At 48.2% G+C, this 12,236-nt stretch overlaps 1 protein-coding gene across 2 annotated transcripts; it reads right to left on the bottom strand.

Annotated features, from left to right (window-relative positions):
• Positions 1–1,021: 1,021 nt before the first annotated feature.
• LOC1271780 (uncharacterized) lies at positions 1,022–10,480 on the bottom strand. 2 transcript variants are annotated; one of them, XM_061659485.1, is made up of 3 exons: positions 8,943–10,480; positions 5,053–5,421; positions 1,022–4,967 (listed from the first exon to the last, which is right to left on the bottom strand). In XM_061659485.1, exons 1-3 carry the CDS (start codon positions 9,021–9,023, stop codon positions 3,621–3,623), a joined length of 1,797 nt encoding a protein of 598 aa, XP_061515469.1. In that variant the 5' UTR covers positions 9,024–10,480; the 3' UTR covers positions 1,022–3,620. The 2 variants fall into 2 exon arrangements, with proteins under 2 accessions (XP_061515469.1, XP_061515477.1); XM_061659493.1 differs by lacking the exon at positions 8,943–10,480 and adding an exon at positions 8,479–8,933.
• Between the last annotated feature and the right edge of the window lie 1,756 nt (positions 10,481–12,236).

Below are 12,236 nucleotides of genomic sequence, written 5' to 3'. Positions count from 1 at the left end.
TAGCATGGTAGCTACCAAAGAAATTTTAACCAAGAGACGCAAATCTGCAGAACAGGATCTGGGACAGGATCTTCGACGACGCATTACGAACTGTGATGGCACGAACATTCGAGCAATCCAGCCTGTTACCCTTTTTGTAGACTGGGTGAATGACACCCAGCTTCCACTCCTCCTGCTACCAGATCTGGACTGACCTACCTTCCGGAGTCGTTTCCGAAATTATCGGAGTTGGATCAGAGTCAGAGACTTCAGATTCCGGACGACTTTGGACGACTTTGGACGACTCCGAACGACTCCATATAATGCTGGGCTGACCTACCTTCCGGAGTCGGTTCTGCAATTATCGGAGTCGGATCAGATTCAACTCGGGATTTATGCCAACTTTACCCATAACTAATCTTGCAGTACTCGGCGGCCAGTTTACCCCTACCAACAGACTTGCAGGTAATGTCATTCAGAGATGGCTGGGGCACCTCGGCGTCTACCATCAACATTGCTGTCGCTGGTGTTACTGCTGCTACTGCTGCTGTAGTGGTTGCCTTGTTCTGCCACTTGCATCAGCCTTTCCTGCTTCTGCTCCATTCCTTCGAAGTAGCACTTCCACCTTTCGTTCCGCTTCTACAGCAGCGGTTCACCTGACTCTTCAAAAACGACGCTTCAAGGCCTGGAAGAGTACGGTTTACTGTTTCCTCAGTCGCCACAAGTAACACGTTAAATGCCAAATATGTCTAAATTTGTTGAGTTTTTTTTTTCTTGCTATAGTTTATTGTATTGCGGTTGTGTCGTTAATGAAAGCATTTCGTTGCAGAAACTGAGTTGAATACTAAGATACTATAACCCTTTCTCCTTATCTCTACTCTGTCTCTCTCTCTGTCTTTCCTTTTCTCACTGTCTAAATCAGTGTACGGCTTCGAGTTGTGCAGATGGGGGTTTTCTTTTGTTTCTCGTTGTCCTCTGGTAACTACCCCCCGACACCCCTCTCGGGCACCCCCACCCATGCTTATTGTTCTTTGTGTGTGTGTGTGTGTGTGTGTGAACAGTGTTCAAATGCGGAAAAGAAGCGGCGTAACTAGAAGTAAATTTCTACCAACATTCTGAAACTTCTCAATCAAGTCGAGTGGAATGGTCAGTTACCTTTTTTGCCATTGTCCTGGTGTGTGTGTGTGTGTTTCTGGCATTAGTTTTTTTGTTGTTTTTTTTGTTTTCATTTTGTTGCTTTACAAATACTTATAAGAATACAAACGTAGCAAGCGAAACACGAGGGAGCGAGGGGTGAAGGAAATGGAGAGGATAGGATGTAAAGTAAGGGTTACGAACAGCCACAGACACGAAACACACTTGCTTGGTCCGGAACAAAGTGGTAGGTTTTGTATTGTTTTGTTGTTGTTGTTGTTGTCTTTGTCACACACACACACACACACACACACACACACACATACCTATACCAAAGCCACCACGCAGACTGCGCGTCCCAAAAGCAAATACCCCGCCTCCCTAGAACCCACCCATCGAGCTGTTTAACACCTGTGCAGAGGTGATAGCGGGAGAGATGACTGATTTTAAATCTTAATTTCTTCTATGAGGTAAGGCATATTATTGTGACGCTTTGCAACAAGATAAAAAAAGAAAAGAAACATGACCTTGGTGAAATACATTTGACTGTTCTTTGAGCAAATTTTACTGATTTGGTATCGCGGAGGCAACCAGTAATTGAATATTAACAAGGTGAGATGCGGTCTCGTAGTACAGTCGTCAACTCGTACGACTTAATATCATGCCCGTCATGGGTTCGATCCCTAAATAGACCGTGCCGCCATACGTAGGATTGACTATCCTGCTATGGGGGGAAATCAATTAGTCACTGAAAGCCAAAGCCCACTAGTGGTACAGGCAGGCCTTGACCGACAACGGTTGTTAAGCCAAATAAGAAGAAGAAGTCATGAGATGCGAATGATAAATTTTTAATTTTCGATCCGTTCTCTTCGTTCTTTTCGTACGTTTCTTCGTTTTGTGTTAAGATATCAATCATCGGTAATACAACATTGTGGATTAGGATTCTTGTTCAACTAGACGTTTCATTGATGAAAACATTTAGTTTTTTTTTTGCAAAATTTCACAATAACTAGTAAATTTGATCTCATTAGAATGCTGCGCAACGACATTACTTGAATTCCATTTACCTTCAAATGGACGCCGAAATGATTGAACTGGAACCCCAAAGACACTGTATTCATATAAGTACTTGAAGAAATACTGAACGCATACCAAGTCCAGGAGTTGATTCTGAGTTCATACCGGTTCTGGTACCGAGTGCGAACCCATACCATCTTTGGAACCAACCATGAACCCGTAACGGTCCAGGAACCATACCGATCATACCGGTACCCATACCGGTCCTAGAATCTATCATAAGCTTATACCGGTCCTGGAGCCGATGATGAACCCATATCGAACCAGGAACATATTATGAACCTATACCGGTCTTGGAACTGATCATAAACCCATACTAGCCTAGGAGTTGCTATTGAGTTTATACCGGTTCTGGTACCGAGCATGAATCCATACCGGCCCTGGAACCGATCATGAATCCATATTGGTGCTGAAACTGATTATAAATTTATAACGATCCTGGAACCGTTCTTGAGCCCATACTGGTCCTGGAACTAATCATGAATCTATACCGGTCTTTGAACCGCTCTTGAATCCATACCGGCCTTGGAACCGAGCATGAATTCATACAGGTTCTGATACCGAGCATGAACCAATTCCTGCAGTGGAACCTATCATGAATCCATACCAGCCCTGGAGCCGATTTTGAGTCCATACCGGTCCTGGAACCTATTATAAGCCTATACTGGTCCTGGAACTGTGCTTAAACCCATATCGAACCTGGAACAGATGATGAACCCATACCGGTTCTGGATCTGATCATGAACCCATGCCGGTTCTCGAACTAATGCCGGACTCATACCCTGAAAACCCTGAAAACGCTCCCGATTTCATTCCTTTTCTGGAACTGTATCTGGACCTGTTCCGGATTCGGAACTGTACCTGTTCCGGAATTGTAACTGTACCTGTTCCGGATTCAGAACGAAACTTCCATACTCGGAACTCGGAACCGATACAGTTACCAAAGCCGACAAACCTGCAGCGTACGTATAGTACAGGAATTTTAGAAGAATTGGATAAGGCATAGGACATATGCCTTACCTCATGGAACAAATAAGGATTTAATATCAGTATCTCCCTCTCTACCCCATATGATGACATTGCCCCCCCCCCCCCCCCCGGGAAACCAAAACTGGCCATGACACTCAAGATGTTAACACGTCTAAGGCCATTGTCGCTGCTTTCGTTCCGTTCTTTGGATCACACACGGGTGTGGGGAGGGGGAGGGTGGTTGTCCGGGACACCACATGCGCCTCGGTAAGTATCTGTGGTCGCTCCATATTGCTTCGATAGTGTCTGTGTGTGTGTGTGTGTGTGTGTGTGTGTGTGTGTGTGTGTGTGTGTGTGTGTGTGTGTGTGTGTGTGTGTGTGTGTGGTCACGAAATGGGTTTCGTTGATTTCTGTTTGCTTTTTGCCTGCTTGCTTGCCTAACTGCCTGCCTCCCGCCGCCACTAAACGTTCTGTTCGCCGTCTTCCTCCTGCTCGGTCAGCAGCAGCGGCCGGTTGTCGGGGGCCGTGTCTCCGCCATCCCCACCCCCACCGCCGCCGCCGCCGAAGCTGCCCGGCCCGGTGCCGGGCGTGGTCGGGGCCGACTTGGACAGCCAGCAGTGGCGCTGGCGGCTGAGGAAGCTGCTCGCCGCGCTCGACATCGAGGCCGGGCTGCGCAGGGGCCGCTGGCCGCCGGCCGTGTGGGGCGCACAGGACGCAACCGGTATGTACATGGCGCGGGAGGCGCCCGGCGGCGGACCGCCCTTCGCGAACAGCTTGCTGCGCCGCCCGACCAGCGACGACGGCCGCCGGTAGCTAGCGGGCGGCTGTGCTGATCGCCCGGTCGCACCCTCGCCGCCACCACCACCACCACCACCACCGGCCTCCTCGCCGTGCAGCTGGCGTATCTGTTCGAGCAGTTCGCGCACCTCGGCCGTCGGGCTGGTGGCGCGGGGCGGCGAGCTCGCCGGCCCCTCCAGATTGACCAGGCTGGACACGTTCGAGCCGACGCTCGAGACGGCGCCCGAGTGGCGCCGCCCCGCCTGCTTCGCCCCACCGCTCGGGCCGCCCGCGTGCGCCAGCGACTCGTCCAGCAGCACGTGGCAGCAGGTGTCGAGGCTCTTGTGGAGAGCGGGACCGGCGGCCGGCCCACCGTCCGGGCGCCGCTCGCTCGCAATGTCGCCGAGCGAGCAGCAGTGCTTGCAGACGAGCCCGCCGGCCCGCTGCCGATCACAGTTGGCCCCGGTTGGCGGGTCGTGGCTCGGTCCGCCCCGTTCGCTGGGCTCCGGTTCCGGGCCGCACTCCAGCAGGGACACACTGTTGCTGCTGTGGCTGATCGTGCCCGGATGGGGCGACTCATCCCGATGCTGCTGCTGCTGCTGGTGCTGCTGTTGGTCGTGTAGCAGCAGCCCGGAATCGTCGTCCCGGTGGTTGTGGTGATGGTGATGGTGGTGGTAGCCGGGGCCGGGCTGGCTGCGGGCGCCCGCCACCACCGCCGTGCGCTCGTACGCGGTAAGGCAGACCTGCTGCGAGGCGGACCGGGGCAGCAGGTAGTTCCGGTAGGCGACGGTCAGCTGGTCCGGGCTGGCGGCGCGCGAGTACGGCGGCGGCACCAGCGTGTTCGCCTCGTTCGCGTTGCAGATGAAGCTCGAGCTGAGCGAGTCGACCGTGCTGGTGCCGGAGATGCTGCCGACCGGCTGCACGATGTAGTTCCGGAAGTACTGCACCATCAGGTAGTTCGCCCCGCTGCTCCCCTTGCCCGGATCGGTGTAGCTAAACACGAGCGGGTACAGGTCCGGCTTGGAGGCAACCTGGAGAGCGCAGCGCAAGAATAACAACACACATTATTACTACTGTTCAGGTGGGGAGGGGGGGGGGCGGGGCGTATGGGCTTACCTCCGTGTAAGGCGGCGGCGCGTGTATGTGGAACGAGTTGCAGCGGCTGTACTGGGGCGGCGCGTAGCACGAGCCGGCCGAATCGCCCTCCGACTGCGAGTGGCGGGCGGACGCGTCCCAGCCGCACAGCTGGCGGCGCCGCCGCCAGAGCGAGCAGGTGCAGAGCAGGGCGAGCACGACCGCAAACAGGAAGCACCAGAAGTACCAGTGGTTGAGGAAGAGCAGCCCGAGCACGTGGTCCCCGCTCGCCATCGGGATGCGGGGGGCGCCCGGCGGCGCGTACAGATAGCAGCAGCCCTGGGCGCAGCACTCCTTCGGTGGAAGACATGTTTGGCCGCCTTCACACAGCGCCAGCGACGATCCAGCCACCTTGTGGGAGAGGGGGGGGGTGGGGGGAGGGGGGTGGGAGAAGGGCAAAAAACCACACACACAGAGAAATTAGTGATTTAAGTAACAAACACACTCAGCATTGTTGGGGAGCGCATACTGTTTGTGCGCATTAGTGATGGGTTGTCGGAATCGCACCCACGGCTCGGAATCGCTTCCGAGCAGTGCTACTCCGGCTCCGATTCCGTCTAAATAAAACCGTCCGGAGCCGACCGGGACAGTTGCAACAGACGCTGCTTTTTCTATTTTTCATCAGTGATATTAATTCAGTACAGCCTCACAACGGCCATCTTCTCTACGCAGATGTCTTAAAAATATTCCTTCCTATATCCAACTGTATCGATTGCATATGTATGCAGGGTTTTCTTTATCGACTTGAAAACTGTTGTCAGGACTACCAACAATCCCTTTGCGTTTCTAAATGTTCTATTATATCGTTCTTTCGTTCTGGTTCACCCATTGTTACAGATTACTTCATAAATATTGAAAGATTGTTTCGAGTTTCTTCTATCCGTGATTTAGGTGTTATCCCTACCCGCAAATTTTCGTTAAATGCCTTCTAATCGCCTTGTAATCGCCGGCGAATTGAAGGCGATCAGCAGTGCATTTAGCAGTAATTAAATGCCTTTGAAATATGTCAATGAAAAATTTCGCTTTTAATTTTAAATTTTAAATTGCAACTGTCAAAAGAAAACCTTACAAGCGTCTTCAGCACTGCGCTGTTGTAGTGTTCCCAGATATGTGCGTGAGATTCGATAGCACGATTTACGTGTTATGTTCTCTTGCGTTAAGCTCTGAGCTATTTCACTTTATTAAATATGGTCTGCATTATTCGGTTGTTAAAGACCAACCCGTTGAAAGGTGTTAATATATCAAACTCATTTTGATAACTTTTATTAGATAAGGAGAAATGAGATACATATTTCTCCCATCCTAATAATGAAAGGTGAACATAGTGTAATTATTATGTGTTTTCAAAAGGTATTGTTTTAATTTTGCTTCACAAAAATTTTGTTTGTATTAATCATAGCAAGAAAATATTAATCTAAAAAGAAATAAACACAAAAATCAGGATTTGATCACACGCTTTCTCGACTCAGAATCAAAAGCGTTGTCACTGCTCTATTTGGCAGTTACATCAGTGAGGGTGCAAAACCAGTATATAAACAAGCTAAGATGGTGGCAAGCTATCTGTTCTCGTTGAATCAAAAAGTTTAAAGATTTCGAAGAGAACCCGTTACAGCCGTGAAAGTTTCGGTTGAAATCTTTATTCGCCTTCTAAGGCGACTAACGCCTTAAATGCCTTCTGAATGCCTTCAAAGCCGTTTAATGCTGGTAGGGATACTAGTCGAAAATTCAACATTTAAAGAGCACACTGAATATGTAATTGGTAGGGCTAATAAATCCCAACGTCTCATATTCCGAATAACTTCCGAGTTTACTCGGATGCTTAAAATCGTTTTATTGCTCCATCGTTCGCCCTCACCTTGAATATGCTGGCGTCATTTGCGGTCCTCGTTGAATTGGTTTGAGCAACCGGATTGAAGTAATCCGAAATAAATATAGAAGATTCATTTTCTCCCACGCAAATATAAACGCAAATCGTAATACCAGGACGTTCGCGAAAAGAATTTTGATTTATTCAACTGAACTATTTTATTCAACTGAAATGAACGAATGAATCGCGATTCACGTTCAGTTCAACTTCATGAAAGAACTAGTACGTTCACCTTCATCAAAATTAACCGAATTGCCCAAGCCTAATATCTATGCGGAACTGTTCTACTGTTATACGCATTTGAACTAGTGATGGAATAAAATAAGTATTCGTCGGAATCGATTCGCTCCGAAATTGGCTTCGAAATCGAGATTGGTTTCAGCATCTCCAAAAGAATAGGCGTTTTGGTCCAATGATGCGACGTATTGATAGCCACAAAAAATCCAAATTTACTAGTCAATGATTCATTCCGATGGAGATTCCCGGACTGATTTGCTTCTGAAACTTTGTATTTCAATTCAAGAACTGATTCTTATTCCGGAGCTAATTCCATTTCTGGAGACAATCCTGGTTCCGTTACCGGAGCAAATTGCGATTCCCAGGTCGATTCCGATTCTGGAGGTGATTCCGATTCCGGAATAGATTTCAGAGCCGACTCCGGAATCGGCTCTGGAGTCAACTCCAGAATGGGCTCCGGAATCGGCTTCGGAATCGGAATCGAATTCCAGCATCAGAATCAGCTCCGGAGTTGATTTCGAACATGAAATCGGAATCGGGTAGATCCGATTCCGAGGTCCCACCACTAGTTTGAACGCGCCCGCGGAAACGCGCGTCTGATACAAAATTAGGAGTCGATGAGTAAACAAAATGTCTTCTTGATTAAATGTACTGAAGATTTTTTTCCAACAATACAGGGTTTCATGCTTTATCTCAAGACCGTGATACACCTTTCGTGAATCTTTTTTAAACAATTCAAAGATTACGACATGATCTTTAATTGTCACGACACGATCTTTGAAATCATTGATACATGAAATTTAGGTGCTGCGCCACAGAGGTGTTGAATGTGGGAAAAAATCAACTTTGTTGATACTGCTTGTCAATCATCGATCAATATTCAATTAGAGTCAATTAGAAACATGCAATTTAGCAATATTACTCTAGCAATGGGTCACAACTGCGCCAACTAACTGTTTGTTTACGCTTTTTCGTGAACGTAAAATTTTGTCACTGTTGATCAATCTTTTGTCAACTTTAGTTCCTGGCTGCTCCAGGTTACGAGCGCACGATTTGAAAAATCTGACAGCATTTTGTCACCTCCGTCGCGCTTTGCCTATTCGATGCAATGTTGAATCTTTGGCACATTTCTCGAACAGAGTGTTCCAACCCCAGAACAGGCGGTCTAACAAATTGTTTACGCGTACAACCCTTGAGTCATCAGTCTACTGGAAGCGCTTAACTATTCTTTTCATATTTTACGGCTCCGGACGGCTCCCGGCTAGCGGCTCCGGACGGTTCCGAGCCTGAAGTGTTGCACCTACCTTCCGGAACCGCTTCCGATTCTCGGAGCGGAATCGTACGGAAGCGATTCCGGATTTTTGGTTGAATTTGTCCATCACTAGTGCGCATACGCAAAAACAAAACAAACCAAAATGAGAGCGCCATGGGACACGGGAGAGATGGGTGGGGCGGAGGGGTGGTCTTTTAGCAAAAGAAAATCAATCCTCCAAGGCAGAGCGATGCGTTGGGATGGCAGGGTAGATACAGATTTTGCACGACAAAACTGCCACCGTTTGTTTTGGGGTGCGTAAAACCACACTGCGCTAACGCAGCAGGCGCGCGCGCGATTTTAACGCACACACACACACGCAACAAAAAAGGGCAAAAAATCAACACAACAAAACGCAAACAGAGGGCGCAATGCTTAGGCTACTACTGCTACTACTAGATTTGGGGGCATTTAGCAAGGATATTGTTGGTGGCGGTCACTCCACCATTTGCGTACTGGTTTTGCAAGCGCGATGATGCCGTAGATCAGCAGCAGGAACAGTATCCCGTCGTGGGCAAAGTGCACGACCGCTGACATAATACACACGCGTAGGGAGGAGGGGGCAGGGAAAAGGGGCACACACACACACAGACACTAGCGCACTACAGCTACACGCGAGCGGGGACGTTCGGTGTCCGGATTTGCTACACAGGACGTGTTGTTTGTTTTTTTTTTTTCTACGTTGCGTCTGTCAACACTTGCCACACACGGAAGAAAACTGTTACTTGTTTGTGGGTATGTGTGTGTGTGGCTTGTGCGTGTGCGTATATCTGTGGTTCCTACATCGAAGGGGGACACTCTGAAGAGAGCAAGAGATATCCTCCCGTTCCTTGGCTAGCGGACCACTTCCTGGATGACGTTATTCCTGTGAATCGCACACACACACACACATTCGAATACGGGATGCACTCCAAGGGCACTACTGCTTTTCGGGCGGCTCCGATCCTGCCATACGGCCCCTTTCCCCCCTCCCTTTGTCGGGGGGGGCGGGAGGTGCGTTTCCGTTGTTGGCTAAACACTCGCCCGGAAGGACAGTCCGCACATAATTGCACGTGCGTGCGTGTGGGGTCGGGAGGATTGTGCACGGTGTGTTCGTCTGCCACCTCCTCTTCTCTGGGTTGTTTGCAACAATTGCAACAAACAGCAAAAAAACACTGCAGCACCGTCCACACCGCAACCGATTTCGGCACAAAACCAAACCCGTGAAACGCTCCGGTACACGCTTCGCACTGGTGGTAAACGATGACGCTTCGACTTTTTCGACGGCCACAAGGCACAAAACATACACTACCCGTGTCATCCGTCCGTGTCACATCCTTCCTTCCCTATTCTTGGTCGGTGGGTAGACAGCGGGGCGAGAGAGGTGTTGGAGTGTGCGCGTGCGCTTTCTATCCTTTTCGTCTTTGTGTGTGTGTGTGTGTGTGTGTGTGTGTGTGTGTGTGTGTGTGTGTGTGTGTGTGTGTGTGTATTTTGGGTTCCTGTTCTATTTGTTCCTGCGATGAAACATCCTGCCCAACAAACTGCCCACTAACACAAGCGGGACACTCCTCCCACACTTCCCCCGCGCCAACTGTTCTGTCCTGGGGGGCGGTAGAAAACGGTGGCCGTGCGCTTGTTCTTTACGGGCACGGGGAAACGTGAATAGATAACATCTGGCTCGCGAGTGCTTGCAGGGACGGGCGCTATTGCTTATTTATGTTTATGCTCGGGGGATTTATGGCGACTGGGTCGTGAAGACAAGGGTTGCACAGCACACTAAGAAAGAAACAGTAATCAAACGTTCAAAATCACCGATCCAAAGCAATCCGGGACGTAACGGTTAGGCCGTGTTGAAGCCGTTTGCCGAAGTGCTGTGACGATGTACAGCTTCGACTGGCCCGTTTGGCTTGGATTGCAGTGAGCTATGCTTTCATTTATTTATTTATTTTTGTAATGTATAGTTCGTTGAAACGCTGAAACGATCAGGCAACACAGCTTCTTATGTTACACTGGTTAATTTGGCAAATTCAAAAGAAGGTACGTATGACCCCTTAAGAGACCTGAAACCAAAACAAACCTCATGCTGGTCCTGGCACCAATACATTAACTTTTACGGCTCAAGAACTGCACACAACATAAAAACGGTCCTGCATCGACTACTGAACCTATACCGATCCTGGAACCAATCATGAACCCATACCGTCTCTAAAACCCATCATCAACCCATATTAGTTCAGGGATCTATCATAACTTTCTACCGGCTCTGGAACCGATCATGAACTTATACCAGTCCTGGAACCTACAATGAACCCCGGCCCTGGAATCTATGATGAACCCATATCGGTCGTGGAACCTATCATGAACTCAAACCAGGCCTGGAACCTATCATGAATCCATATCAGTTTTAGAACCTATCATGAATCCATAACAGTCCTGGAATCTATCATGAACCTTTACCGGTTCTGGAACCCATCAAAAATCCATTTCAGTTCTGGAATCTATCCTGAACTCATACCAGTCCTGGATCGAATCATGAACTCAAACCAGTCCAGTAACCCATCATGAACCCATACTGGCCCTGGGACCTATCATAAACCCATATCGGTCCTGGAATCTATCATAAACCCATACCAGTTCTGAAATTGATCATAAGCCCATATCGGTCCTGGAACCGATCATAAATCCATACCGGTTCTGGAACCCTTTATCAACCCCTACCGGCCCTGGAACTATTGTTGGGTAAATCTGATTCAGATTCATGAAACTGAATCAGACTTCGACACGATTCAATGAATCTGAATACCGGTTGCAAAGACTCATGAATCTCGAAAGATGCATTTCAAACGATTGCATATATCTTGAAAGATTCACTAATCTCTAGTGATTCTCATGAGATTCATACATCTCCAAAAATGGATTATTCTTCTTTTTGAAGAAACCTCCTACATGGTCGTGCCAGCCTATACAGGCTTTCAGGAACTTCTTGGCAAGTCCACGCAGCCGGATAGTTTGTTTTGCTATCCGGGGAGACGGTCCATGCGCGGCTTAAAGCCGCGACGCGTTTAAGATGCTGGGGATGTTGTTTGGTGAGATTGCGCAAATTAACTATTTTGCAAATCATGCAACTCTAAAGATTCATATGAATCCCTGGAGATATATGAATTTTAATGGATTTATTAATCTTTTGGATTCATGAATCTTTGAAGATTCATAAACCTTTGGAGATTCATAAATCCTTGGAGATCTTGGAAGAGTTGATCTCCAATCCTTAAACCTTAAAGCTCCCGATTGAATTTATTTTCTAAAACAGTACATTGAACCGTTCCGGATTCAGATTTGGAACGATACTTGAACCTAGGTTTGGAACCGATAAAATGCCAGTTCCAGACGAAAAATAATACCCGGTAGTAAATGTGCAGCGCAGGAATAGTGTAGGAATTAGCGTAGGAAATTTAGTAGAATTTGTGTGCTGATTAGAATTAGACATAGCAACCTTTTTTAAAATTATTAAAAAAACACTCACAAAGATAGAACCGAGCACCCATCATACATTCGCTGTTTTTCCGTCCATAAAGGCCCATGGCAAGCGCTGTATGTAATATTATTTTTGGCCTTAATCTACTACTTTTATCTCTTTGCTTAGTTTGTTTGATCGAACCAATGCAGAGAATGCTGCGGTTTAAAGGTACAGCTCTCGACCCAGCGCACGCGAGAATGTGCAAATTTATGCCGGGCGTTACGACCGGACCGTGCCGTTCTCGAATGAAAAAT

The sequence above is a fragment of the Anopheles gambiae genome, chromosome X (assembly GCF_943734735.2).
Source record: "Anopheles gambiae chromosome X, idAnoGambNW_F1_1, whole genome shotgun sequence".
NCBI lineage: Eukaryota > Metazoa > Arthropoda > Insecta > Diptera > Culicidae > Anopheles > Anopheles gambiae.
The sequence above is the reverse complement of the archived record's forward strand: the minus strand, read 5'-3'. Positions and strand labels throughout refer to the sequence as shown.

Bases quoted from the DNA above. Each gene is read 5' to 3' on its own strand.
- LOC1271780 (XM_061659485.1), bottom strand. From the start codon at position 9,023: ATGTCAGCGGTCGTGCACTTTGCCCACGACGGGATACTGTTCCTGCTG. The intron at 5,422-8,942 runs GTACGCAAATGG...CTCTCCCACAAG, and splicing joins TCATCGCGCTTGCAAAACCA to GTGGCTGGATCGTCGCTGGC. The intron at 4,968-5,052 runs GTAAGCCCATAC...TGCGCTCTCCAG, and splicing joins CGCCGCCGCCTTACACGGAG to GTTGCCTCCAAGCCGGACCT.